The following is a 27,441-nucleotide window of genomic DNA, read 5'->3' as shown; positions in this document are numbered from 1 at the left end:
GGTAATTCGTCTTTGCGATGGCGTGATCTTTAACACTCAAGGTTATTCGGGATTGACGTTTCCTACGCGTTACACTTTGTTGACACGGTCATCCTGTTATGTTGTTTTCCATTCTTTCATCTTCGTATGCAGTGATTTGATACGGAAGTACGCCCCTTTGATACTCCTTTATCGATTGCTGCAGATTTATGTAAAAAAAAGGGGGAAAGAAAAAGAAAAAAAAGGAGGGGAAAAAACTGAAGGGTTTTTTTTTTTTTTGTCTAAGGACGTGACATTTCCTTGTAATGATTATGTCAAATAGGTTTTTTTTTTCGTGTATATGAATGCTTCTACGCTCTTTTAAAGGCTCACTCCCAAAAAAATTTACGAGTGTGTTACATCACTTTTGGGTAAGTCTACTTCTGCATCATGTAAGCATTAAACTTAACTTCTTGAAGAACAACTGTTTGAGACCTTTTTTAAATCAGCCATTCTTAGCGGAGCGCATTGTATAAGCATAAAATTTTTTTAGTTAAAGTAATATTTTTTAAAATCTTTTAATTTCTTTTTTTTTTTAATTTTATATAATGCAGAATAAAATAGTAAGTTATCCGGAGTTTTGTTGTTTAAAACGGGGGGGGGGGGGAGTATAGCTAAGGTGGGAAAACAAATCTTATAGCTATTTTGCTTATTACAAGATCCTTTATGAACCGCATTGATTTTACATCTTAAAAATGTTACAATCGTTGAACCCGAAGTTTTTTTTTATTTGTTAAAGAATTAATATCACTGGTATATTTTTAGTCTTCAAGACTTTTTTTTGATCGCAGAGGTACTTTTCACAAAATGAACATTTTTTTTTCTTTTGGCGAAATGATATGCAGCCAACATAAACGCTTAACATTACAAAGACAAGATAACTTTAATAAATAACCAGTTCACACGTGGATCTGGGAAAAACATAAAAGAGACAGGATATTTTTTTTCATTAGTTTTGAGCTTCTTTTAATGAGTTTTTTCATTAAGTTTATCCGGGGAAGAACAATACTTTAGTTAACTTATTTCTTCGTAGTAGGGTGTAATGTTATGATGGAAACGAACAGTATCCAGAATCAAAATGTTGTAAGATAAGTTTATATTGTTTTAAAAAATTTGAAAGTAATGTTAGATACCGAACCGTGGAGAGTATATAGTGTTAAAACTGTTCCAGTTCTTTACGATAATTTTATTGTTTTTCGGTACAAGTTCATCCAGAGCAGCAAATAATAAAAAATACTTGTTAAGTATACTACCAAGTTGTCTGCACAAAATCATATAGTGTTAATCATCTTAAAAAATATAAAAGATCTCTCCGTAATCTTAAGAAATATTAACTTGCAAATATGCTATTAAATTTCTAAATCCGAAGCATCATCCAGGCTTAAATTTGAATGTTTTTTTTTTTTTTTTTTTTTTTTTTTGATGCCTGAAAAGGTTACATGAAATTCAAAAGCATCTTCCGATGTCTGATAACATAATTAAATAATTAAGAAGTAATTTAAGAAGAATCTTAAAGTATTAGTTTGCTATTGAAAAAGTTTTACTTGAATAAAAAAATAAGCCCTTTAAATTCAAAAATGTAATCTATTCTCCTGAACTTTAGTTAAAAACTTGCTGTTTTAGATTATTTGAAAATATACGCAGTAATATTTTCATGACTGTGAAATAGTTAATCTGCGGATGGCATGGTAGTTCACCTTTTGATTTAAAAAAGGAATTAAGATATAGGGGAGGGTGGCCCAAAGCGTAAGGCCTTCGCACGCTCCCCCCCCCCCCATGAGGTGTAAGCGGCGATGCATATGTATATCGTGTTTACATGAACACCCCCGAGTTTTTATCAGTCACAGAGAAGCAGCGGTGAAATGGCATGGCGTGACCAGGCTTTAAAAAAATGATACATTTCTAAAAAGAAAAAAGAAAAAAAAAAGAAGTTTTGTAACTTGTGATTAGTCGAAGACCAGCTTATTTTTTTGATTGTCAATAATATTACGCTATTCTGACACCATCCAATTACAAACTGCGATAGTCATTTCGTATGTTTCTTTTTTTTTTAATTTAAGGTTATAATTATTGAAATAAAAAACGTGACTTTGGGCAAAGCGGGCATAGGATTTAATCATATATTTATTAATAATTTCATGACTCATGTGATGACTTAGATTTTCTTATTTAATAGGATAAGTATAACTTTAAAAAGTTATTTTTGAGGATGGCAATTAATTAGTCTATTCAGTTATTTAATTTATTATTTAATCAGTTATTTCTTTATACTTTATAAACAAATTTGCTGACTTTAAATTGGATAAGTACAACTGTTTTACATTTTTATACATAATGGAAGGTAGCTAGTCACCCATTTTTATCATATATAACTTCATATTTGACTGGCAAATGTGCCAAACCACAATTAGTTAAGCTTACCCGCTTTGGGCTCCCAGGTAGGGTAAAGCGGGTTTATCAAATGTTTGTAAAAATTGATAATAAATAAATATTGGTTTGAAATAATACAAACATCACTTTTTGTTTTGAAGTTCAAAAACCCTGCTAGGAAATAAAACTGAAATTGTTGCGATAAACATACAAGAACTACAATTTTTGAGCGTTCTTCGAAAACCTACCCGCTTCGGGCCACTCTCCCCTAGTTTGTGACCTATGATAAATTTTGAGCAGTATATTTTACGTGAGACAAATGGCTAAATCCTCATATAAATAATAGCCGATGATCGAGTGACCCGCGTGTTTCAACAATGAAACTCGCGCCACGGATAATAATTGACTACCATGATAATTTGATAATATGTTTTGGCAACGTTTAACATGCAGGAAAGGCTTTATTGTGACAAGGCTGAACTCGATCTGGTAACTTAACTGTTTAACTGGTAAGACTGTCATTTCAGGGGAATGAAGAAACGAAAAAATGGTCAACAATGAACGTTACCTACTTTAATTTAGGGTTAATCCACTGGAGTTAGGGTTACGATTTCAACAATGAAAATATCACCAAACAGGCAATGGCTTCGTTCAAATGCAGAAGCAATTCTCACCCGTCATACCTTGACGGGCTTTCTAGTTATAAAATAAACAACATAAGAAGTAAAATTCCAGTTGCGCCAAATGTCTATGCTATGTAAATATAAGTGTTGTTCGAAGCAATCTTTTCCATATACGAAGCAGTGTGTGTGTGGTGGGGGGGGGGGGGAGTAGCAAAGAAATTTAAGTGTTAAAAGTAAAAATTTGGAGATAACCAGTACACATGGTAGAAAATCCTCTCCTCTATTTTATTGCAAGAGATATTCTAGTAGCCCTGGTAGGTGCTGCTTTACAGTACAAGTTAGAAAACACTTTTCAATGAAAGCTTACCTTGGACCGGAAATTTAAACGCGTTTTACTTAAAACTTGAAAATGTCCACTTACATCCCTTTGCTTCTCACTGCCTCATATGGTCATTAGCATGATATTGTTACACGGTTTTAAAATCATAGCTGTTCTCAACTAAGACTATTGACTAAGAACCTAAGTGATATTTTTTTCGCATTTACTTTGTTCAATATTTTAAGTGCATTACTAAGGCTAAGTAGTAGATGGAACATACGAAATGAACTTTATTTTATTTCAGATATTCTAAAGACATGTTTCGGTTCATATTTCTCGCATTATTTGCTGTCGTAATCCAGGTTTATGCCCATCATGAAGAAAATCATGATCCAAGAGAAAATGCAGAGAACGTAAAATCATGGAGGGATACTATTTGCGGTAAAGTTTTTTGCTTTCATTTCAAATGACTTGTTTTGAAAATAGTAGCTACTCCTCAATACTTCAAATATTTATAGAGTATCAAAAAAAAAAATAGTATTATGCTTCTAAAATTCAATATCGCCGCTGCTCGTGTAAAATATCCTTTCTGTTCGATGATTTTCAATATTCTACAATATACAAAATTCAATTATTCGTAATACTATTTTTTTTATGTTGCTTTGCATTACCTATAAGTTAATCGATATAATGTCTTAATTTAAACACACATTTTTGACATTGGAGCCTCCGTGTTCGAGAAATATTGTATATCTGTGCGCGGAAAAAGAAGTTGTGCGTTTAATTCTTACTGGTGCCCTTTGTGACGTTTTCTCTCCTCGTTCTATTAATCTTTCTCGTATTGTCTTGTGTACGTACAGGGCTTCCCGTTTAACCTACAAGATCTCGATTTTCGAAACTATTCTTAAATACTCATCAGCTCACGTGAGCTTTATTAGCCTCGATCGCCTTGTTGGAATTTAATGCATTACCTATAGTAGTCATAACAAAGCTCTAAATAATTGCATCAGCGTACTGCTAAACGTACCTTAACTAACATATATAGAAAAAAGTATTGTATTCGTGAAAATTTTCGAATTTCGAATTTAGACGGATTTGCACGTTTTGGGATGTGCTGAGTTTATTTTGACCGTTTTTGTGAAATATCAGTCTGTGTGTTTGCAAGTATGTAACAGATTTCTTTTTTTCTTTTTGACACGCTGTAACGCAAAAGCTATTTCATAAATTTGAACAATATTTGATGCACATGATTCCTCCCATATAAATTGGAGGCAATTAGATTTTTTGGCGCTCTTTCCTCGAAGAGAGGTGGGACAATCGAACGAATTAATTTCTCATGCATTACTGTTATATCTCAAGAAGAGAAGAACATAGTCAAGCAAAAATTGAACCACAAGTAGATTTTAAAAAGGACAGGTGCTGATTTAACTTTTGTGTCAGTATCTCAAGTTGGGGGAGGGGGGGGGGGGCAATCGAAAGCGTTTCTAGTTACTTCTGAGTGCTAAAACTTAAGAAGCAATGAACAGAATCAATAAAAAATCGGACCACAAGTAGTGCTTAGACGTTACAAAAGCTGATTCGATTTTGGTTCCAATAGCCTAAAGTGTTGGGATGCAGTCGAACATTCTTTCTGGTTCATCGCAACTGCTATATCTCAAGAAGTAATGATTTAGAAATTGACAAAGAAATTTGGGTATGGTTCAATTTTCGCGTTAATCGCCCTAAGGGGGAGGGGGAGGGGGGTCTGATGTTTCTCAACTTTTGCGCATAATTAAATTAACATTGTGAACGATAAATCACACTAAAATGTTTTCACTTTCGTGCTGGCCTTTCAATTTCCCGCAATTCAACTGTTCAATGATTTAAAATCATTTTTTCAGTGGCCATCTCCTATATGCTAAAGAATAAACTCTTTGTAATTAAACAAGGCTAGACTTTAAAAATGATTTCAATTTCGCTCTTTGAGGTTGTTTCTGCTGGGACATTTCGATAATTGGGAAATTGGAGCGGTCAAATTTTTGTACGAGCAAATTCTATGTGGGTAACCCTGTTGTTTGGTGGCAACAATATGCAAATAAATATTTTTCTTCCCTACTCTTTGTTTACGTATGCAAAGGGAAAACATATCTCTTGCTGACATTGGTGGCAAAATGTCGCGCCAATGAATTAAGGTCGTCAATTTCCCAATTATAGAAATCTTCCCCCTTTTTTTTGTGAATTGCAGAATTTTGTAGTGATTACATGAGCGGTTATATGTTATATCTAAGAACTCATAAGATAGATATAGAAGAAAGTTTTGTTACGGCCACAACAAACTAGTTTATAGACGTAATGAAGAAGTTAACATCTTAAAATGTGTACATTAACATTCAAGATTCCAGTAAGATTCAGAAAAACCTTTATTATACAGCAATGGAAAATTAATAACGTCACATCCAAAAAACAGTTTACTTCCGGACAGTGGACACTTAAAATTATATTTATTATATGGGAGTACCGATTGCAGTTTTTCAATTTCGTTCTGTTTAGAGATGTTTGAATGAAGGGAATTGCTTACTGAGGGTCATTGCACTACTTTCTCGTAATGAATAGTAACATATCATTAAATGTTTATAACTTACTTGACAAACTTATGTATACCCAATTAGTTTAATATATAATAATAATTAAGGTCTCCTTTACACGAGACAACTTAGTTCCGTCAAATTTCTAACGGACCTGGTGCTTTATTAGGAAGTTAAACTACACAGAAAAATGAAGGAGTCGTCTGTCATCATTAACACGACAGTCCACTGTACCTTGTGGTAGATCCGGCACATCCACTAATAAACTTTTGATTAGTATGGTAGCGGCACATGTGACTGTTGTATCCCTAAATAAGGCATCTTAAATGGCTAGCGTGTATTGTAATATTAGAGAATAAATCAATTAAAAGTAGTATAGCGACAGTTCATTTTCTCCGATGCTGTTTTATCACTTGCGCCACTTTTGTTGCATTGAATGTTAGGACAATGAATTAATATTGGCAGGAATTAAAAAAAAAAACATACTAAAGAAATTGCTATTTCTAAATGTTGTACATTAGTGTTGTAAGTAGTGTGTCTATATGTATTTGCTTACTTTACAGAAAAGGACAATGACAGTTTGAACAATGAAATGGAGGTGTGCTTCCAATTGGAATCTAAATCTGTAAGTAAAGTTTTATAAGATTTTTTTTTTTGTTCTGCAATTTTTGACTTAGCAAGCATACAAGTTATTATAGCTTTGGATTCTTTAAACTTTAATATTTGCTTTCAAGATTACGGACTATTGATTTATTTTTTAAGTGTTTCAATTCTGAATGTGACTACTATTTAATGTTCAGCAGAGATGTCTGAGCTTTACCCTTAACTAGTGAGAGTTTTTTTCGTAATGTAGGTGGTAAGGTGCAGTGTATTTAACCGTAATATTGTATTTCTTGTTTGCCACACAAAATTTAGCAAATTAAAGTAGGAAGCTTTTCAATGATTATGCAAATTTTTTGTATTATTTTTTTGTATAAGCACAATCAAAATAAAGCCGTAAAGATATATAGAGAGAGGAATGTGATGCAAAGAGAAATAGTTCACCTAACTTACATTTTATTCAAAATGAAGAAATTGGATATTGATTTTAAAAATTACAGTGCATATAGAAAGAACAATGTATCTGTAAAATTGAGACCTGTGCGCGTGGGTCTGTGTGTATGCAAGCATATTTTCTCCGGAATGGCAATGTTTGCCAGGTGAGTATTGAAAACGTTCAGAACTGGGCATCCAGGGGAAACCATTCGGTCCTGTATCACCCCTCATAACTCTAAGAGATTGGAAGTTCAGTCCTGGGGATGTTCTAAGGAGATCCAGGCATGTCCATCTGAATGTCCCCAAGATGTCCAGGAGAAAAAGCATTAAAATCATCAATTGTCACACGCCCTAGTCGGCAGGTGGCGAACGAGGGCTCGTGTGAGAAGCAAACAAGGATTCCAAATTCAAATTGTGCATTCCAAAAAAGGTAGAAAATGTTCTATTTTTTTTTTTCAGGGGGCAAAGTGAAAAATAAAATATTTTTCAAATGAAAATTTTCTATCTGATTATTAAAAATATTTGGATCAAGTGAATCAGTAAATAAAAGAATGAATAAATGAATGAAACAATAATCGAATAAATAAGTAAATTACTCAATTAGTATGAGACGCAGTCGAGCCCGCTTATTAGAATATCGCTTAAAAGAATATCCCGCTTAATATAATATTTTCAATGTACCAATACAATGCAATGTGTTATTTCGATCCCGGTTAATGGAATATCCCGCTTATTAGAATATTGTTTCGTGGCAAAATGGCTATTCCATTAAGCGGGTTCGACTACTTGATAAATGAGTGAATAAATAAGAAAATAGATGAATGAATGAAAAAGTTAATTATTAAATGGAGGAGTGTAAGCGAATCAATTGGTAAATAAACACATACGGGATTGCATAAATGCTACGTTCCTCACTACATTTTATTCATAAAATTATTTTTTGAGTTTAAATAATTCTTTACGCAGCTAATTCTTAACTCTCTATCTTCCTCACTTCATATCCTTTTACATTCATTTTCATTATTTCATTATACGTGAAATTCACAACAAATAAATTGGTCTCACTAAGAATTAGGGACTCATTTTTATCAGCATAACTAACATTTGAAATACTTTGGCAAAATTTCTTTTTTTTATCCGCAAATTTCGATTTTGTATGAATGACAAATTTTCTGTCCAGTTACGGTATGACTGCACTATGTCATCTGGAGAGCTATGATTTTTCAAATTTTCTAAACTATAATGTTTACTAAATTACAATTATAAAATTCATTTATTCAATATTCCTCGATTTTTTATTTATTTGTACTCACACTAAAAACAGTGTCTCAACTTTGAAGCGTATTTGCAAATTTTCAAGTTTACGAATAAATAAATTAAACTGAATTAATGAAGTGGAGATATATGTGCACAATATTAAGGCACAAGTATATAGCCGATAATCTTTCACAAGCGTAAAGGCACGCTGAAGATTTTGCTCATAGCAAATATTTTACGTGCTATATGACAATCTAGATGGCACGCACTAAGAGAAGTTGGACGCATTGAACTAAGTAGTTTTCCCTTTTGGACACTTCATGCAAGACATTTTAAAACTGTTTGTAAAAATATATTGTCAATAACATATTTCATCCAGTTTACAGCTTTTTTTTTCTTTTATAGAATCGGGATGCAACAGCTGACTGTGCTAAAGAAGCCGTTCCATCATCGAATGGCAAAACAGTGAAATTTATGAAAGAAGCTTGTAAAAATAGAGAAGCTTTTAAAAAGGTGATTTTTATCAAGTTTCTATGTGCTAATAAATAAGAGAATAGATTGGGATGCTATGCACTTATTACCCTTTGTAATAATCAATTGATGAAATTGTAAAGATGAGTTTTTTATTACCTGCGTGTTTTGGTAAACATAATAGTAACATTGTTTAGTTTGTATTCACTAATAAAAGTTTAAGGGTTAAAGATGAGAAGAAAAAAGGAGGGGGGGGGAAATAAAAAATATCGATCCCACGAATAGATATGATTTAATGTCACACTCATCAAACTGTTTGTGATTTTCTCCTTGTTAACAGTGACACAGATATCCACCTGTTGGGAGAAACCTAATTCGAGGGATGTAACTTGTATAGTTTGTGATGGAAGGTTTTCTGAGACTGGGATAAAAGAACTAGTTATATTTGGAATGTCTGAAAATAATCTTTTGTATAATTAATCTTTTCCCTACCATTCTGTAATTTTTTGTATTGTTATAAAACATTCAAAACTATTCTTGAAAGACTTTTTCGTGTGGGCCCATATTTTCACCCCCCTTTTTTCCTGGTACTAGTTTAAAAGCTTTTAAAAAGATTTTATTATCTAATTTAAATAACTTAATTAATCAACTTTATTTTGCCTTCTTTCATTTGCTTCGCTTGTCATAATCATTAAATAAGGTCAAAAATCAAGAAATTTTCAAAATGAAAGTAGCTTTAAGTTGAAAGCAAAAGGGGGTGTTCTTATTCACAACTAATTCTCCATTCCGTTATATTGTATATGCTTACTTGCGCAATGTGTTTCAGCCAAAGTTATGTGCCTTAAGATAAATTATAAATCAGAAAACTTGAAAATTTTGTAAACAGTTATTTTGAGTATTTTGTAATTTATGAATTAAGGCTACTTTTATTCAAATGTGGCCCTAAACAGACCCTATTCAAGATCAATTTTTTCTTGCATAAAGTACTTGGGCCCGACAGCCCTCCTAGCTTAAATTCATACGCAGATAGTTTGAGATCCATTTAATATGTAAAAAATCACGTAAGACTGAAAGATGTGCAAAAGTTGAGTTGTCGTGAGCTCCCATTCAAATTAAATCCTGCAGATGTCTATTTATACTTGGAATTTGAAGAAAATATTCATTGATTAATATATATGTATTGTGTACTTTATTTTCTTAAGTAATTTTGGATTTTTTATTTTCCCCACAGTTTGACGATTGCTTCGCGGAATACTATGCAAATCCTGTTTTCAGATCACAGGTATTAATTTTGTTAAAAATTAATGCGCTACTGTATTTCTTAACTTATTTGACTTAACATTCATGAAACGGTCATTTGATTCAGACGTCCTAATTGTAAGTAGTAGAGTATAGCAGACATTTTTAAGTGGCAAAAACTCCCATTACAGCATTATTAAACATGCTTTCAGTTAAAGGATTTCATGTTTTTCGGATTGCAATTGTTGTGTCCGTCAAAATTAAGCCTAATATTTTATTGTTGAAAATGAAATTCAGTTTTATTACGTAAATACTCGATTTCTCCGAAATGGGGGAAAAAATACTACCAAAGCCAAATAAATCATGTAGGGCAAAAACTCCAAATGAAAAATTTTTCAAGAACACTTTGTGCTAAAATGTGTAAAATGAAAAATAAAAATAAAGTGCAAACGTAATGCACAAGTTGCCAAAAAAAAAAAAAAAGACACTTTGTTCTTCATTTACGTTATTTTTTCATTTTAATTACAAGAACGCTAGACATATCTATGCCTCAGTTTTCCTAGCCAAACTATTCTGTCTTTCCCACTGCACGTTGTGTGAACCAGGTATGCGTTATTATTGTTTTAAATTTCTAATTGAAGCAGCAAAACGTTGTAAGTTGACGATTTAAAGTTTTGAGTAAAATTCGTTAAAAAATACCTTTCTAGGTAGGCTGTCATTGAATTGTTTTTCTAAATCATACTGTACAGCAGGATCTACGATCTACCAAGTTTAATAGCACAATCTCTCGCCCCAAGACAGAGGAGAGGTTCACCTACAATTTGTACTGATTTTCTCAAAAATTTTCATTCTCCCACTTACACCCCTTTGCTTTTTATTGCCTCAATTAAGTAACTCTTTTTTTTTGTTTTGTAGTGGCTTAGTGGAAAATAATACTCTTACAGGCCTCTTTGTTTGCCAAAAATCTCTCGTAATGCTTACTGAGTTTTCAAAATGACTTAAGTTGATGGAAAAATTTAATTCACTTTTTATTTCTGTTCATACATATGCTTAAATGAAGATCTATTTATGGGCACATTGAGTTCGAAGGTGCTATGATTTTTCATGCTACTTGACAACTCAACTACAAGCGACGAGGCACAAACAATTTACTATACCGTACAGAATTGAACACGGAACCAATAGTTAAACTAGATTTACTGATGTTTCGTTTTCTATGTGAATGGAGAAATTATATGCTGAACCTGACTTTACCGAGTGCTTACACACGTTTTCCTGTAACTTAGCATAGCATAACATTTTTATTCGCTATTAAGCTTTGGCGTTTCATAAGTCCACACGTGCCGATTCCAAGAAAATATAGCAGAAAATATCGTGCGTTTTAAGCACTTGCAATGAATTGTAGCAGTTTCATTCGTATTTCGTAATTCAATTCAAGTTTTATGAAATAAAGGTACTTTTACACCGTTTGATATATTTTTACAGGAGATGGTCACAATGCAAATTTAATGTCACAATTGCGTTCCCGAATTCACAGTTTCTATGTAATTCCTACTCCTCACAACGTGACACACCTACACGTGTCATTTAGACTCAGTCCCTATGAACAACACTGCGTACATTTCACTCACTGGCGAAAATAGTGGCATATCTCAAAACATTGAAAAACTGTAGATAGTCATTATTATTCATAGGCGTAAGTACTCCGACTCATGAACTTTCTGGCAAAAACCCTCCATGTGAATTCTTGAGCAATTGTCACTTCTCTGTGACGAATCTGGAAAAGTGACAATGTAAGCTGCGGATTTGTATAACGAACATACACCCCTGCATGCAGCCATTTATACACACATGCATACATATATATGTATACATACAGAGTGGTTATAAAAAAACGTGATTTGTTCAGAGCCCTCCAGCAATTGAAGTATTGAACGAAACATTGCCAAATTTGATAGACGTGCATAGCAGACCATGGGATTTTGATTTCTGCAATAAAAATATTACCAAAAGTCACCACCAGGATGAATTTTGGCGCTGCAAAAGAGTATTACTTGCGAATACTAATGAATTAAATCATGCAAAAAAAAAAAAAAAAATCCAGCATTTATCAAGTTTTTTACTACAATTGTTTGTTGCTTATAAATGAAGTTCAATAAAACCAACAACAAATTTCAATTCGTAACAAGATAAGAATAATACCAAAGGTCGTCAGGAAGAAATATCGGCGCGGAAGCAAGGATTTCTTTCTTGAATAATATTTTCTTGAATTAAATAAGCGGGCGCACCATTCTACGTTGGTCTTTAGGTACTGAATGTATGGCTGCAACATTTCTTTGATAGCAGTTTTACTAATCATGCATTTTCTACGGTATGGCCACTGTGGTCACCCAATATTTCACCTTGTGAGTTCTCGCCATGGGGATTTTTACCGGTGTTGTGTATCTACGACATATTCCAGATCCTCAACCCCTCTCCCTCCCGGATGTGTGGAAAATATTGTGTATTGTATGCAGTAACTGGAAGTACCTCTATGTTGGTCACATTGAACCTCATTTGTTAGTAAAAATCATACTTTGTGAATGAAATTGATAAATATTTTGTCAGTTAGCATTTAATTCTTCAATATTCACAGTAATGCATCTTTTCAACACCAAAATTTCCCCCTAAGACGGTTTTTGGTACTTTTTTTTCTTCAGAAATCAAAATCCCATGGTCTACTATGTACATCCATAAAATTTAGCATTGTTTCACCCAATACTTAAATCGCTAGAGAGCTCAGAACATCTCATGTTATTTTATAACCACTCTGTATATACAGCTATAAGTTTAAGCTAGTTTCAGGTTCCAATATCAACCACATCATGATTTTGAAATGAATAATTAGTTTCCAAATTTCTTTTTATGTTACATTTCATGTCTGATTTTGATATTACTCTTCCATTATGTTACAGATGGAAGTCTCACGTGAAACTGTGGTAAGTGTCTGTTAATATACCATAACTAGTGCATAGTTTTTTTATGACTCTTTAGGTATTACGTTTTAGATGATGTAATTGGTATTTGCGCTGCCGATTATGTATATTTATTTTACTACAAATAAGCTTATTGAAGTACCAGATCATTATTTTAAACTAATATGAATTTCCAAGAAGCGTTAATTAAGTTTAAACAACATTAAAAAGCTTTCTGAAATGTCCATTAAAGAAACAGCAATGTTTTTAAAATCATTTATTACACTGATGAACAAGTTTTTTTTTGGGGGGGGGGGGACTTTTAACAAAGGTAAGGTAGTTCTACCTCTGGTAGTTGAGAAAATATTCATAAATAGAGTGAAGTTGGTTAGCACTTCAGAGAAATCTTGGCTTAAATGTGTCAAAAAAACTTCCTTTCAAACTTCAAACATGTTTTAATTTTACAGAAAAAAAGATCCTGAAAGTGAGTGGTAGCTGCCAAGTAGATGGGTTTGGTCTGACACTAGACTTGTTGTTGTTGTCATATATCAAGTACAAATTGAAATACAATTTAAAAAAAAAAAACAGTCGAAAGCTTCAAGAATCGCTTGGCGACTTCTTCGGCCTTGTCTGTATAGAGCAGCGGTTCCCATAAGTGGGCCGTGGACGCTGGTCGAGAATCTGAACCAAGAAAAATCTCTTTGTATTTTAAATTAAATTTTTACAACAATTCACTTATTCGATGTAACGTCACTCAAAAATTCTCTCTGGCTCATAACCACTATGGAACTTTAAGGTTAAGATTCTTCATATTTCTTGGGAACTTTCCCCTATAATTGAAGATGAAATCTAATGAATTAGAAACACCTTTACACAAAATTTCAAAATAAACTAGTATTAGCTTCATTCTTCAAGTTAAAAATACTTCTCCTTTGCTGAACTAACTGGTAGACTAACTAGTAAATTGAGCCACTTGAGGGGCTTTTCGACAACCTACCAATTTAAATGAGACTTTTCATTGCAGTTTAAAAAAAATAATAATACAAAATGCATTGAATGCTGCGAGTAGTTTGAGACTAAAACTATTCAGTTTCAATCCAGGTATCAACTTCCTTGTAGAAGAAAATCAGCGTCAAAATCCAATAGAGCTTTAACTTTAGTAAATGGTTTTTGAGTTTACTTACAGCTATGCCAGCTAAGTGAATGCAAGTAATTTGCGAGTAATTTGAGACTAAAACTATTCAGTTTCAATCTGGGTATCAACTCCCTCATAGAGGAAAATTAGCGTCAAAATCCAATAGAGCTTTAACTTTAATAAATGATTTTTGAGCTTACTTACAGCTACGACAGCTAAGTGAATGCAATCAAGTTATTTCCTTCCTTAAAAATTATTTTGAAAAGTGTTATTGATCAGTATATCTATACCAGTGATGCAGCTACAGGGGAGAAAGGGATTAACATCTCCAGAACTCTTGTTTTTAACATACTTTTAAGCATAATACGGTATATTTACGTTAAAGGACAGTTACGAGGAGATGCCATCCCCCCCCCCACACACAGAAAGTAAATTTTGGCTGTGCAAGTAATATATAGTAGTTGACGTTTTCAACAAAACTGGTGGGCCGCATGACTAAAAAGGTTGGAAACCGCTGGTATAGAGCGTTTGCTTTGTACAGTTGAGATCTGTTTTGAAGAGGACCGCTGTGATGGACGGGCAATTGAAAGTATGTTCCGGGTCAAGTTGTTTTCCCGCGCAATTCTTGGAAGATTCTTGAACCATCAGGCATAATCTTCGTGCCCTTCAAATGACTCGTTCTAAATCTGGTGATCGTTGTAGTTATGTCTCTGTTGTAGTTTAGTTCGGTAAGGGGTATTTCTTCATTGAGTTAGCACAAAGTCTGATTTTTGCGACTGCATTTGCGTCAGACGATGTAGTGGATAAGGGAACTAGATCAATAGCTCTAGCTTCCTCGGCAAGAGAATTGGATTACCCGTTGCTTTAAGGCCATGTCACACGTAACGAAATTCGCTCAACCTACCCGTTCAACTTCAAGCTTTCATTCAACTTTCTCTTGGAGAAGTTGAACAGGGTTGCCAGGCTCTCATATGAAGGGCTGATCCTAATCGTGGCTTCTGTCTACCATTTTAGGCGAGTTAGCACAATGTACTCTGAGCAATGTTTTTTGGATTTAATGGGGTTTTTTTTCTCAATATATTTCAAAACTGTAAATAAATTACAGTTTTGAGAGTTGCAATCTTTCAAAATTATAAAAAAGGGATTTATAAACATCTTGATTTTACTAGCTCAATGCAGCGATAACAGCCCTTTTACCTAATAACTATGAGTAAAAGCAGGCCTGGATCTACAAATTTTGATCCCCCCTCCCCCGATAAGAATTGAATAAAAACAAGGAAGCTTTTCTTCACTTTTTTTTAAATTCAATATTATTATTTATTTATGTTTTACCTCGCTATTTTAATTTTCATACAAAGGTTTTTTCTTTTTTTGACGTATTTTGCTTTTGAGGGAGTTTGAAATTCTTCACTCCTGATTTTTCTTTTTCTCATTTTACGTATAAGTTCATTACAAAATCAATGGATTATATTAAAAAAAATTACATTAAAAAATGTAAAGATGCAGAAAGATGAATATGTTTTATTCATCTTTCTGGATCCAATAGCAAGGTTTTTTTTTTTTTTTTTTTTTGCAAATGTAGATAACTCTTATGTAATTATTACTTTTTTTACACTTTGATTAGTCTTGCTGCTTTTCATAATGTATTTAAAGGTGTTTTTGAATAATTTTATTTGAAACGGACATTTTCGTAGCTCATGTTAAGGTATTCTATGTATTATTTCACATTTGCTGATTTTCCAAAATAATTTTTTTTAAAATTATCCTGATATCTTACAGAAATGTCCCAAATGTGTTTGCAACGTTGAAGGTTTAAGTGTATTCGTTTATTTAAAAAGTTTTCCAATTTCTTGGGTCCGTTGCCCTCCCCCCCCCCACCTGCGGGCATGCAGATCTGGACCTGAGTAAGAGTCGATATTTATAAATAACTTGTCTATTAAATGTAAAAATTGATTTTTAAACCATTAAATTTGTCTACCACTTTAAAATATGTGACTTTTAAACACTTATAAGCCCAAAAACCAGACTAAAAAAATTGTATTTACTATAAAATTACTACAACAAATGATTCTCAGTTTAAAATACTTTGATTTCATACACTAAAGGAAACTTTTCGACTGTTTTAGATAAAAAAAAAATATATGTTTAGTAAAAAATAACAAACTGAATGTTGATTCAACAAGCTGCGTGTCTGTAGAATGAGAGAGATGAATAAAAGAGCTACTATTAGTATAGGATAAAAAGTTTTGGAAATAGCAGTATATTGAATAGTAACAATAATAATTACTATTTATTCCTTAAAGTTTTTAAAATTGAAAGTGCAAGGCAATGCATACATTTTTCTAGTTTAATTTGCGAACTTTAATAAAATTTGCATCTTTATTCAACATTTACATTTATTTCCACTCTAAATCTTTTCTCCTCAATGCATACAGTGTGAAAATACTAATTTCAAACCCTTTTGCACACCTTGTCCATTTCTAAGTTTGGAATGGATCAATTCAAAACTGAGAATATCCTCTCTATTGATGCTGAACAGGGGTATATTGTTTTGTCTAAAACTTTCAATTCATACTTTTTCTGAGACATCCTGAATTTAGAGATAACCGCTACAAAAGCTATTAGAGTTGGTATTTAAGTTTTTGACACTTATGTCTTTGGTTTTATCAAGCAACTATTAGTTCCTCTATAAACAGAGAATATTTATATTAGAGAAAAAAAATTAAGAACATAAAAAAAAGTAAATAGCACCATTCAAAACATTTAGATATTAATATACTTAACTATTGAGTGCTGATCAGCTTAGTTTGACTTTTACTCAAAAGAAAAGACACATTTCAAAATCTTTTCCCAGAAAGACTTTTTGATTGAAAAAAATTAATTGTATCTAATTGTTACAAATAAATAAAGTTATTAAAAAGTTTAAAACAAAACTACGTTGAAAACAAGATATAAGAGTTTTAATATCTATAACTACTTTTACAGTGTAACAAATGTCATGTCAAACACATTTTTTTTTTTTTTGTCAAAAACTCAACCTCGTCTAAGTATTATTATTTTGCTATTGAATGTAGACCAAGTGTATTTGTTAAAATAGAAATCTTTTTAGCAATGCACAAAAAGTGAAACAAAATTTTCTACTTTTATATATATATACATGCTACTGTTTTTATATGAAACCTCTGTACATGACCCATTCTATTTTATCTTTCCAACACATGCACATGAAATTTATTACTTAAAAAAAATCAAAACTTAAATTTTTAAATAGTGAAGAGTATAAAGTACTTATTGCATAGTTTATAAGTTACATAGAACGTAAGAATACTAACTTTTCTACTGATTTAGGCAGGTTTGTACTACTTTTCATAGTTTGAAACATTGGACTTAAAATGGTTCTATTGATTAAATTGAGTCATGCAGGTACATTCAATTAAGTTAGAAATTGTGAGTTTTTTTATTTTTGTTCTCTGAGAAGAACAATGCCTCATAGATGTTTTTACAGAGCATACTGAAAAAACATTATCTTTTATAATCTATACCAAGAAAGGAAAAAAAAAATAGTTCATTTTTCTTAGTATTCAATTCTTTAGAGAAACTGACACATAAAATTTATACATAAACTTTATTTACAATAAGTTACATACACATACACTCATATGTATTAATATATAATTTCAATTACATTTCAAAGTTCAACAATAATTAACTTCGGCCTGGTACAAACAGTTTTTGACTGCAACCTCTATAACTGCATCTGTACACAATAACATAAAATTCTTTCTCCCACAATCTAAAATTATGAAAACAAATTAGACAAGTATATATAACATGAATATTATACAGGGAGGAGGACAAGCAAAGTATCCCTAGCTTTTATGAAATCAATGTATTACCGTAAAGTATAGGCATGGTATGTGTGCTGTTTTTAAACAATCAACCAATTGCTTCACTTGAACGCAGTTGATGGATATTTTGATTTTCCGACCCTGGATCATGTGAGTTTACGCCACCGCCCAGGAGGAGGAACATGCTCGCAGAGGTTGATTGTGTAAAATAGAGAGGGTCGGATATAAATAAAGTTGATTTCGGGAACAAGAACCAGTAGTAAAAGCAAGAAACCCAACGAGTAGGGTCCTAACACAGCTCGTCTTTGCGAAAAGCATAATTTGAATTCAATATGTCAAAATGCAATTTTTCATTTTATTTATTCATTTTGATGAAATATGCATACAGTATGCGTTTACAACTTCTAGGGGCAGGGGAGGCAAATGTGTGTACTAAATTAATATTGAAAGCAATATTCTAAAGATGATTTGCAATAACAGCTCACTGTGTCTGCGATATAAAGAAATAACTTCTAGTTTAAAAAAAAGCTACATTTTAAAGAACAAGCATTAATGCAGATGTATTACATTAGTTGAAAAGCTTTTTTAAAGGTTTTGTTTCAAGCATAAGTAGCTGTTCAACCAATTTCAACCAAAAGTCTCTTCTCTGATTACTGTTCTTAGGAACATCAAGTAAAATCAAATAAACATTTCAAGTCAGAAGAAAACTTATCAGCAGTAAGTTACCTCCCCTAAACCAGAGCTAAGTCAGAACCACATGTAATCTACCAGACAGCCCGGTTATCATATCCAGAGACTGCAGTTTCGTTCTTATGAGAACTCATCAGTCCGGAAGAGCGAATAACCGAGCTGGAGGCAGATGTCATCTCAACGATAACATCTGTCTCCAGTCTCTGGATGTGATAACCGGGTGTTTGGTATTTTACATGCAGAAGAAAACTTAAGCAAAAGATGATAAACTGTAGCACAAAAATTGTGTTATTATTAATAACAATTGATCTATGATGTGTATATACTTAAATGTTTCGGACACAGGAGCTAAACATTTATTTCATTTATTCATTTGTTTATTTTATGTGCATATTTCTATTGCATGAATTTGATTTATTAAAGAAGAGGAACTTTTGTTGCTGTTAAAAGTTCGGAAAGTGAAGCTTATCGATGAATTAATTTTTAACTTTGTGTATGTGCAATGCAATATATCAACTTTGATGCACTGTAACTCTGACTGTAACACTGTAACTCAGTTGAATCTCAGTCATCAAATTGTAATCACAGGTTCATATCATAAAAAGGTGCTACCTGTATTAATTTCATTTTTTTCCACTCGGTCCTTCTTGAAATATTTCGCTTTAAACTTTGCGAAAATGCAATATTTGACCAACTTTAATGCTCTATAACTCTAGTACCAGTTCAGTCTCAGTCATCAAACTGTAATCATATTTTTATGTCAAAGGTGTTACCTGTATCAGTTTCATAATTTTTCACTCAGTCCCTTTTGAGATATTTAACTTTAAACTTTACCAAAATTCGATTTTTTCCATTTTTGAAAAAGTTTGCAAAAAAAAGGACGAAGTTCTCAAGTTTAAAATTTCTACAACAAGTAGTCCTATATTATATCTAAACAATGAAAAAAAATAGAGCTGAGACTCTCCTCCTTTTACTAATTTTGTTGCACTAAAACTCGTATTTAATGATAATTTTCAGTTTGTAATTGTTAATTTTTTTCATCACCTTTCTCACCATTTAAATAATATTTTGCAAGCAAATCGTATCTAGGGCATCCTTCTGGTGATGTAGGATTTTGTTTTGTCCTGATAGCTGTAAAATTAACCGAGTTAGATGCATTTACGTAAAACTTGTTTTTGGTCCAAAAAAACGGCAACTAAACAAACTTAAAATGGCGGGTTAAAAATAAGTATGAGCCTAAAAAATTTTCTTTCAACACTTTTGAACTCACCTAGTAGTGAGAATTAACTAATAAAAAAATTAAGAAAATCAAAAATGCCGAGCAACATGGCCTGGGTGATTTCTACTGGATTGACTATTACCGTTGCTCTTGCTTCAGATTGTTTATAAACATTCATTGATTTGGCAAGATTACACACTACGAGATTGGCGAATTTGGCAAGGAAATTCTTACGACGACTTTAAACTAGAAATCGACCTTTTAACACAATAATAAGGTGGAGGTTTATGATATATTACGTTTTATATTTGTTTTTAACAAAAATATAGTAATAATAACTCACCTGAAGTTATTCTAGCAGTTTATTCCATTCCTTGCACGCGTTGTTGATGTTGTTACAGGCAGCCATGTTGTATTTTGACGTCACAGGTCAGAGGATTGCTTCCTCTTGATTGGCTGAAAGTTGAGGTTGATCCAACTTTTTTGTCGAGAAGATAAAAAGTTGAATGGAATACGTTCAATCTCGGAAAGCATAGCACACGGGGATTTTCCGGTCGGAATTCGCTCTCGCGGTTGAGTCGAACCGTAGTTGATCGTCAGGTTGAACGAATTTCGCTACGTGTGATATGGCCTTTAGACGTTAACATGAGCTAGTGTCCATTGTAAGGTACAGGATTTTTTTGATGAGACAATGTAAGTCAGAATCTTGTTGATATCATGAACTATCTTAGTTTTCCTACTCTGGATGGCTCTCAGAGCAGATTTGCAGTCCGTGAAGATGATACCATAGTTGGGAACGAACGTCCTCCCCGTGAGGTACATGATCAATGCTTCCCTGTTTGCAATGAGTTCATTTGTGAAGTTGGAAGCGAATTTTCCTGCTAGGACTTTGTGCATAGAGGCAAGGGCACCTATATAGGGGGGCAAGTGGGGACTCAAGTCCCCCCTTAGAAATCAGAATTTCCTTCCTTTTAGTACTTTTTTCTTTGCAAAAATGTAAAAGCATTTCTTCTCCAGCCATTAATGAATAATTTATTAAAAATGTCAAACTTTAATAACTCTAATCTACTAAAATTGGTTTCTGTGGGGAAAATATCCTGCTGAACCATGGGAGAAATATCTGAGCCCCCCCCTTAAAATTTTGCATATGGGCGCCCATGCCTAGAGGTAGTCTTGTCTGGGTAAATGAGGTAGATGCCGGAACCTCCTCTATTGCACTTTGAGTCCAAAGAGCCGACCGTATAGGCGATGACAAGTATGACGATGATAAGCTAATATATGGTTTCAATCCCCTTTCTTTTGATTTTATCTTGCGATTCCTTTTTTGTGCAAGGTTCTAAGAGAGTTAGGTTGATATTGGTGGAGGAGGGTGGTTTCATTCTAAAACATGTCTCTTTTATGATATGAAGGACCATATGATTTAGATTTATGTCGTTTCTGATATCTTTGCCATATTGGAGCCTAGAGGACCATTTCAGTCTGTTCCTTGTTGTTCAAGCCAGAAAAGTAGCATTTGAAATGTGCTGTGACTAGACTTGAAACAAATAATTGATTTGCAGAGCATTTTATAACCTGAAAAAGGAAGAACTTTTAAAATGTATATTAAAACAAAATCGTGAGCACTCACAGAAGAAATAGGAGGCTGTTCATTCAAGTTGTCCAATAAACAATACTATAGGTTCAAATTGGTAAATGAAGGTCTCAAAAATGCTGCTTTAGGCTATATTTATTTGATTAAAGGAAGGAAGATCAAACTTCCCAACCACAATAGCCCTCTTGCGGAGTTAAGAATACATTCTATTACTTACATAAAATTATGTTGATTTCAAATGGAAAAAATTGTCCGATGAAAACGAAAAGTAATTTCTATTCTTCTGAGAAGCAACGACTTACCACTACTATTTGTTCATCAAGAGAGAACTTTTCTGAAAAAATAAATAAATAAAAACAGGTACTGATGTATTTCATTTAATACGCTTCAAATGTTCTCAGTTGTGTAAATGTATTGTAATAATTCATAAATGTATATTCTCCATTCGAAAAAAAAAAAAAAAATAGAAGAGCAAAATAAACATTTTTATCATTATTTTCATGCAGCCATGATAATATCTGACCAAAATCTTAGTTTTACATTCAGAAAAATAAAGGTCAATTTTTGTTTAACTGTGTGATTTAAGATATAAGTGATTGCACTGCTTTATTTCCTTATAAAAATGAAGGAACAATTGATTCTACGTCATGTCATTGATTCAAAGCTGTTACAATTCAGAGGCAGGTAAATGGCATATCTTAATACTGTTGCTTTGTTTTAATTTTAGGAGTGCTACAATGAAGTACTTAAGAAATATAACATTGAAGAACTCTCTTTTGTTTTCAACGAAACACATGCCAATCACGGAGACTGATTGAAATAATAGTGCAGACAATAATATTTTTTTCTCGTACGATTTATGCTAGCTACATATATTTTTAAAAATGTTTTCTTTGATACCAGTCTGAAGAGTTACTTCAAATCTAGAAATCTTAAATACAAGTGTAATACTTTTTGATGAAAAATAAAACTTCCTTAAAAAGTGCTTTCGATTGTTTAATGACAGTCCAGTCAACTAAGTCTTACTTTGGAAAAATTCTCAGAGAGCTGAAAATCGGTTCAGAACTTAAATACGTCTTTATTAATAACTTGAGTAAAAAAAACAAAACAAATTCAAAGTCGAAAGTCAAAAGTTGGTTTTAAGGAAAATTATATGAAACCGTAAATATTATCATATAGCAGTGTATGCAATGATTTTAAATTATAAAATTTTCGTCAAAAGAAGATTTTATATCTATTTATCTATTTCACGCCTCACGTTAAACAGATTACATGATAACTAAAAAAAAAAAAGCGTTTCTTTTTACCATGTAGCGGATTAAAAAGGCCACTGTAAAACACATGGGAAATATAAAGAAAAGTTTCCCTTCTTACTTTTTCGACCCTTATATGAGGTTCAACAGTTTTTTCTCAAGAAATACCCTTTCTTTTAAACTATTTTAAAAGCATACATTTAATATGTTGAGTTGAAAGAAAATATTTACTTACATAAAAAAAAAGAAACATTCATTAAGCTATTTATGCTATTAGGTATTTTTTCTACTGAGACAAGCAGCACGTATTGGTCAACGTATTGGTCCACATGGAGCCATTGTGGGATAATACTTGCTCTGATACTTTCACTCATTTAAAGACCTCACGCATGTTTTACATGATTAAAAATCGTCACTGAGCAAAACAATAAAACGTACTTTTGCAGATATTTTGGAATGAAATATCTCTACTTGAAGTGGAACTTTTATATGGGATGCAAAGAGGCAAGACTAAGATGGTTAATGAAACAAATTTCATCATAAAGTTTTCTACTTTAAAAAAAAAGTTATAATTAATCTTTGAATTTATTGCTATAATTCATCTTCAACTGTTATCTAAATAGTCTTCAAATTCTTAATTAATGATGTACCACGTTAGGACAGTCTTTCAATTTCTTCATCTTCCCCTTGGTTGGTGACTCCCATAGATTGCTCAGGTAAAAAAAAGAACCACAGAGGGTCACGGCGAGGGAATTTAACACATTGCTAATCCGAATATGATATTTTCTATACGCTCATAGGATCCCATTTTTTTCCATTGACATTTATTCTGATTATACGAAGAATATCAAAGTTGTTGAGTAACGTCGCAGGACCACTAAAATATCCTCATCTTTTAAAGTATATTTAATCGATTGATTATTATTGTTCTAAGATACCTGCTAGGGGTATCGTAATTTCGCTCGGTCCCCTTGCCAGAGCGAGTCACATGTTGGTCCTATCTTCTTCAATAGGTATGAAAAAATAAGTTTTAAACAAGTTTTGCACATCACAAGCCCCATTTTAGTATGAGCTCAGTAATTCATTCTCTAGAGCCCCCTGATGGCTAGGCCATGTCAGCAGTATTTCAATGATATCGTTGCCTCAGAGCAACAGTAGGATGTCTTAATGTTCATTTGAGGTTTAGATGTCATATTGATGCTCTGAAGTGGCGATATGGAAATAAAAAAAAAATAAATAAAATCAACCCATATTTTTGTGAAGCAAGTCAAAAACTAAGCAGTTGCTTCTAACAATTGAAACAGATTCATAAAAGCTAAATGCAGGTAAACTGCAGTAGATTTTCGCAAATCCAAGTCTTTTCAACCCGAGTTCCACTAAATATATGGCAGCTCTAAAACTTGTTTTTCGTACCTGAGAAAATATGATACAAATTGCAAAGTAGTAGAGAAGTGACACTGAATCACTGGAGAAGAAAATAAAAATAAAAAACGGAATGGTCCGAGATCGAACATCGGATGATTGCTTAAAAAACAGATTAGCTTTGCTCGATAGCAGTTATACAAACGAGTGAGGTTATCTTTATGAGGCGATCTTTATGTTATCTAAAATTTTAAAATACATTTTTACTGTCGCAAATCTGTAAGTTGAGCTTTTTCGTTTTGCATTTTAGCTGTTTTATCTGTTCAAATTTGAGTTGTACGTAAAAGTTAGCATTTCTCTTCGCTTTTATTTACGCAATCGTGTAATTCGAATTTTCAGTAATTTGAGTTGGAATCGGTCCCAATAAACTCGTATTACCTGGGATTGTGATGAAGATGCCTTTGTGAACGTGCAGACTTGTTAATAATACTGATTACCTGAACCCCATTGATAGTATTATTTATTTATTAAAACCAGGCAAACTTGGAACTGAAGCAAAAATGTACTCATCACAAAACTTATATTTAGCTTATTAATATTCAGCTCAAAACAAACCTTATTTCTGCATGAAATAACCGGATGCACAGTCCGTCAATGTTCTTTTAATGAGGTAAAACAAAAATGTTTCGAGCGTTTGAAAATTATTTGGATTTGATTAAACTCGATAACTTGATCTTGAACTTTGATTAAACTTGATACACTCAAGTATTCAGAAATTTCAGTTCTTCATCAGACATCATCTCCGTAAATAGAATTCGTTTCTTTCTTGCTATGTATAAATCCAAGAAAAAAGAAGCACTACAAAGTATAGATGTTGAAGTTCTGTGCAAAAATACGTGCAAACATAAACATGCACAACTACCCCGGTTCCTTTCAACATTTTTCAACTTATCATTCTTTATGTCGTGTATATCTAAGTGTTTAAGTATGCCTAGATAATCAACTGGGCCGTGGAAGCTAGGAATGATTTCTTAGAGCCGATCTGCTAATAAATTACTTAATTAAAAAAATTACACAAGATTTACTATTGCATTTTACATTCGTTAATAGGTAGAAATAACGGTTTTTCTGATTTTTAAAGAATATTAAAAAAAAAAAAACTTTGGTCAAGAATTGCATAATTTGCAAAAAAATTAATTGCACTATTTTATAACACCTACAATTTAAGAGATACTCGTATTTTCTAAAAATCGGATTTTTTTAAAGCTCGGACTTAATATAAAACTTTCAACTTCGGGGAAGATGGGGGATTACGAATTTTCAATTCCGAAACAATTTTTACCTCTATGTGAGTTTTGCCAATCGTTCGTTTCTTTTTTGTTTATTTGGACTGGAGTATGATTGCGAAAGTATTTGCCAATGTTAGGAATACAATACTACGATTAAACTTATTGAAATACCTAATCATTTATTAAAAAGATATAATTTTCTTCTTCAATGTACTTAGCTTAAAAAACAACAAAATCTTGTTGAAATTTCAATTGATATACCAAATTTCTATATTACATCATTCATTGCTTAACATTCATGGCCTCATTCCTTGTACTGTTTTACTGTAGTTAAAGTTTGGAACGACAAATCATTCCACAACATGTCGGGACTTACATTTGTGCAGCATTTTTTGGATGCAATAATTTTATTATCCAACGTTATTTAATAGTAGTATACTTTTTTTTTAATGCTGTAGCACTTCAGTCAGTTAAGAGGTAATATTTTGAAATTCAGAGAAATTAAGAGGGAATTTTTGCAGTGACATATTTTGATTTGCTTAAATATTTTTACACATGAAACAAGGTCATGAAAAGTGAACAGTCAGACATTTTCAACCTTTTAAAAAATTTGGTCTTTCAGCGTAAGTTCTTTAGAAAAATCTTTGAAACATCTGAAACGCCTGGATGAGGTAAACAAGCAATTCGTCTTTGTTAAAAAAAATAAATAAATAAAATAAAAAATGAGTAAATAAATAAAAAAGTTAAAAAAAGGGGATTGATGACTTTTTAAATATTTTAGATGGAAAAGCACCCCCCCCCCTTGTTTTTGATAAAAATGTTTATTTTTTTAAATTTTTTACCATTTTAGGCAGGAAAAGGAGGGGAGTGGGACTAGTTCTCCTTAAAGTGTTTGGCCATGAGGACAAATGGTGGTAGTATTTGGATTCAGGTGGTCGTTTTACGTAAAAATCAGCAGGAATAAAGTCAGAAGCATTTTTCATATCTTTCAATATTATTATTTTTTCGTAATGAAAATTTTACCTTTCAATTAAAAAAAATTCTTATTTTTGAGTATTATGCGGGAAACTTAAATATTGCTTTAGAGCAAAAATTGTTTTAACAAAAATAATGGACTTCATTGTTTACATCAGTAAACTTAATAGTAAAAAAAAAGAAAAATATATTGATTAAAAAATATACATATACAGAAATTCATTTTTTTAAAAGGAATTTCTTGTAGAAAAATTATAAACTTTAGGCTTCGTGCGGGAGACCCAATAATTTTTGGAAAAAATTGGGGCATATTTGAGTCTGCAGGGGGTACTTTTTATCAATTTAAAGTTTGAATTTCCGGAGAAAGGTTTTTTTTTTTTCAAAAATCCCTACTGCACAAACTCAGAATTTGATAATTTATACGAAACGGTAAAAATTTTTGGAAGGCTAAAGATGTCATAACCTATTTTTACATCAAAAATAAATTTAAAAAATTAAAAGAAAAAATGTCACTGTTGCTAACTCCCTGAATTTCAAAATAATTGCTCGGAAATCACATTTTCTGATGCTTTTGCATTATTTTAATTTTAGGTTTGCTACAATGAAGTACTCAAGAAATATAACCTTGAAGCATTTTTATACGATCTCAGTGCCTACGACGAAGCAGATGCAAATCAAGAAAACTGACTTTAATAATATTGTATATGATGATAGTTCTTTGAATATGATTTGTACCACAGATAATTTTTTAAGAGCTGCATCAACGTAGAAATGTTAAACCTAAGTGTAAAACTTTTTTACTAAAAATAAAACTTCTTTAAAAAGTACTTTCGTGGATTTAATGACTACGAAAATGCTTGCTGGTCTTTGCTAACCACAGCATATTTATGATTATAAAAACTCTTTTGTGTTTTTTAAATATTAAATTCCTGAACTATTTCAGAGATTTTTAATTGGATCAAAACGTAAATTTGAGACTTTTATTTTTTATTGTGGTTTACATAAGATTGAAAAAATAAAATAAACGACAATAACGATGCAAATTTAGAATTCATTGCTGAAAGAAAAATTTACTCTCCATTTTTTCTTCCGTTTATTTTATGATGACGTTTATTATGATGATGTTTAATTTGATGTGTTTAAATGTTTTGATGATGTGGATTACATAAGATTGAAAAAATAAAATAAACGACAATAACGATGCAAATTTAGAATTCATTACTAAAAGT

The 27,441-nt window shown here is 32.1% G+C and overlaps 1 protein-coding gene across 3 annotated transcripts; it reads left to right on the top strand.

Annotated features, from left to right (window-relative positions):
* Window positions 1-268: 268 nt before the first annotated feature.
* LOC129224113 (uncharacterized) lies at window positions 269-27,039 on the top strand. Of its 3 annotated transcripts, none has more exons than XM_054858525.1 (7): window positions 269-389; window positions 3,635-3,771; window positions 6,458-6,519; window positions 8,592-8,699; window positions 9,889-9,939; window positions 12,851-12,874; window positions 26,804-27,039. In XM_054858525.1, the coding sequence occupies exons 2-7, from the start codon at window positions 3,648-3,650 to the stop codon at window positions 26,897-26,899; spliced, it is 465 nt and encodes a 154-aa protein (XP_054714500.1). In that variant the 5' UTR covers window positions 269-389; window positions 3,635-3,647; the 3' UTR covers window positions 26,900-27,039. The 3 variants fall into 3 exon arrangements, with proteins under 3 accessions (XP_054714500.1, XP_054714516.1, XP_054714508.1); XM_054858541.1 differs by lacking the exon at window positions 26,804-27,039 and adding an exon at window positions 22,061-22,292; XM_054858533.1 differs by having other exon boundaries at window positions 370-410.
* Window positions 27,040-27,441: the final 402 nt, after the last annotated feature.

The sequence above is a fragment of the Uloborus diversus genome, chromosome 1, assembly GCF_026930045.1.
Source record: "Uloborus diversus isolate 005 chromosome 1, Udiv.v.3.1, whole genome shotgun sequence".
Classification (NCBI taxonomy): Eukaryota; Metazoa; Arthropoda; class Arachnida; order Araneae; family Uloboridae; genus Uloborus; species Uloborus diversus.
Note: the sequence above shows the minus strand (reverse complement) of the source record. Positions and strands in the feature narration are given on the sequence as shown.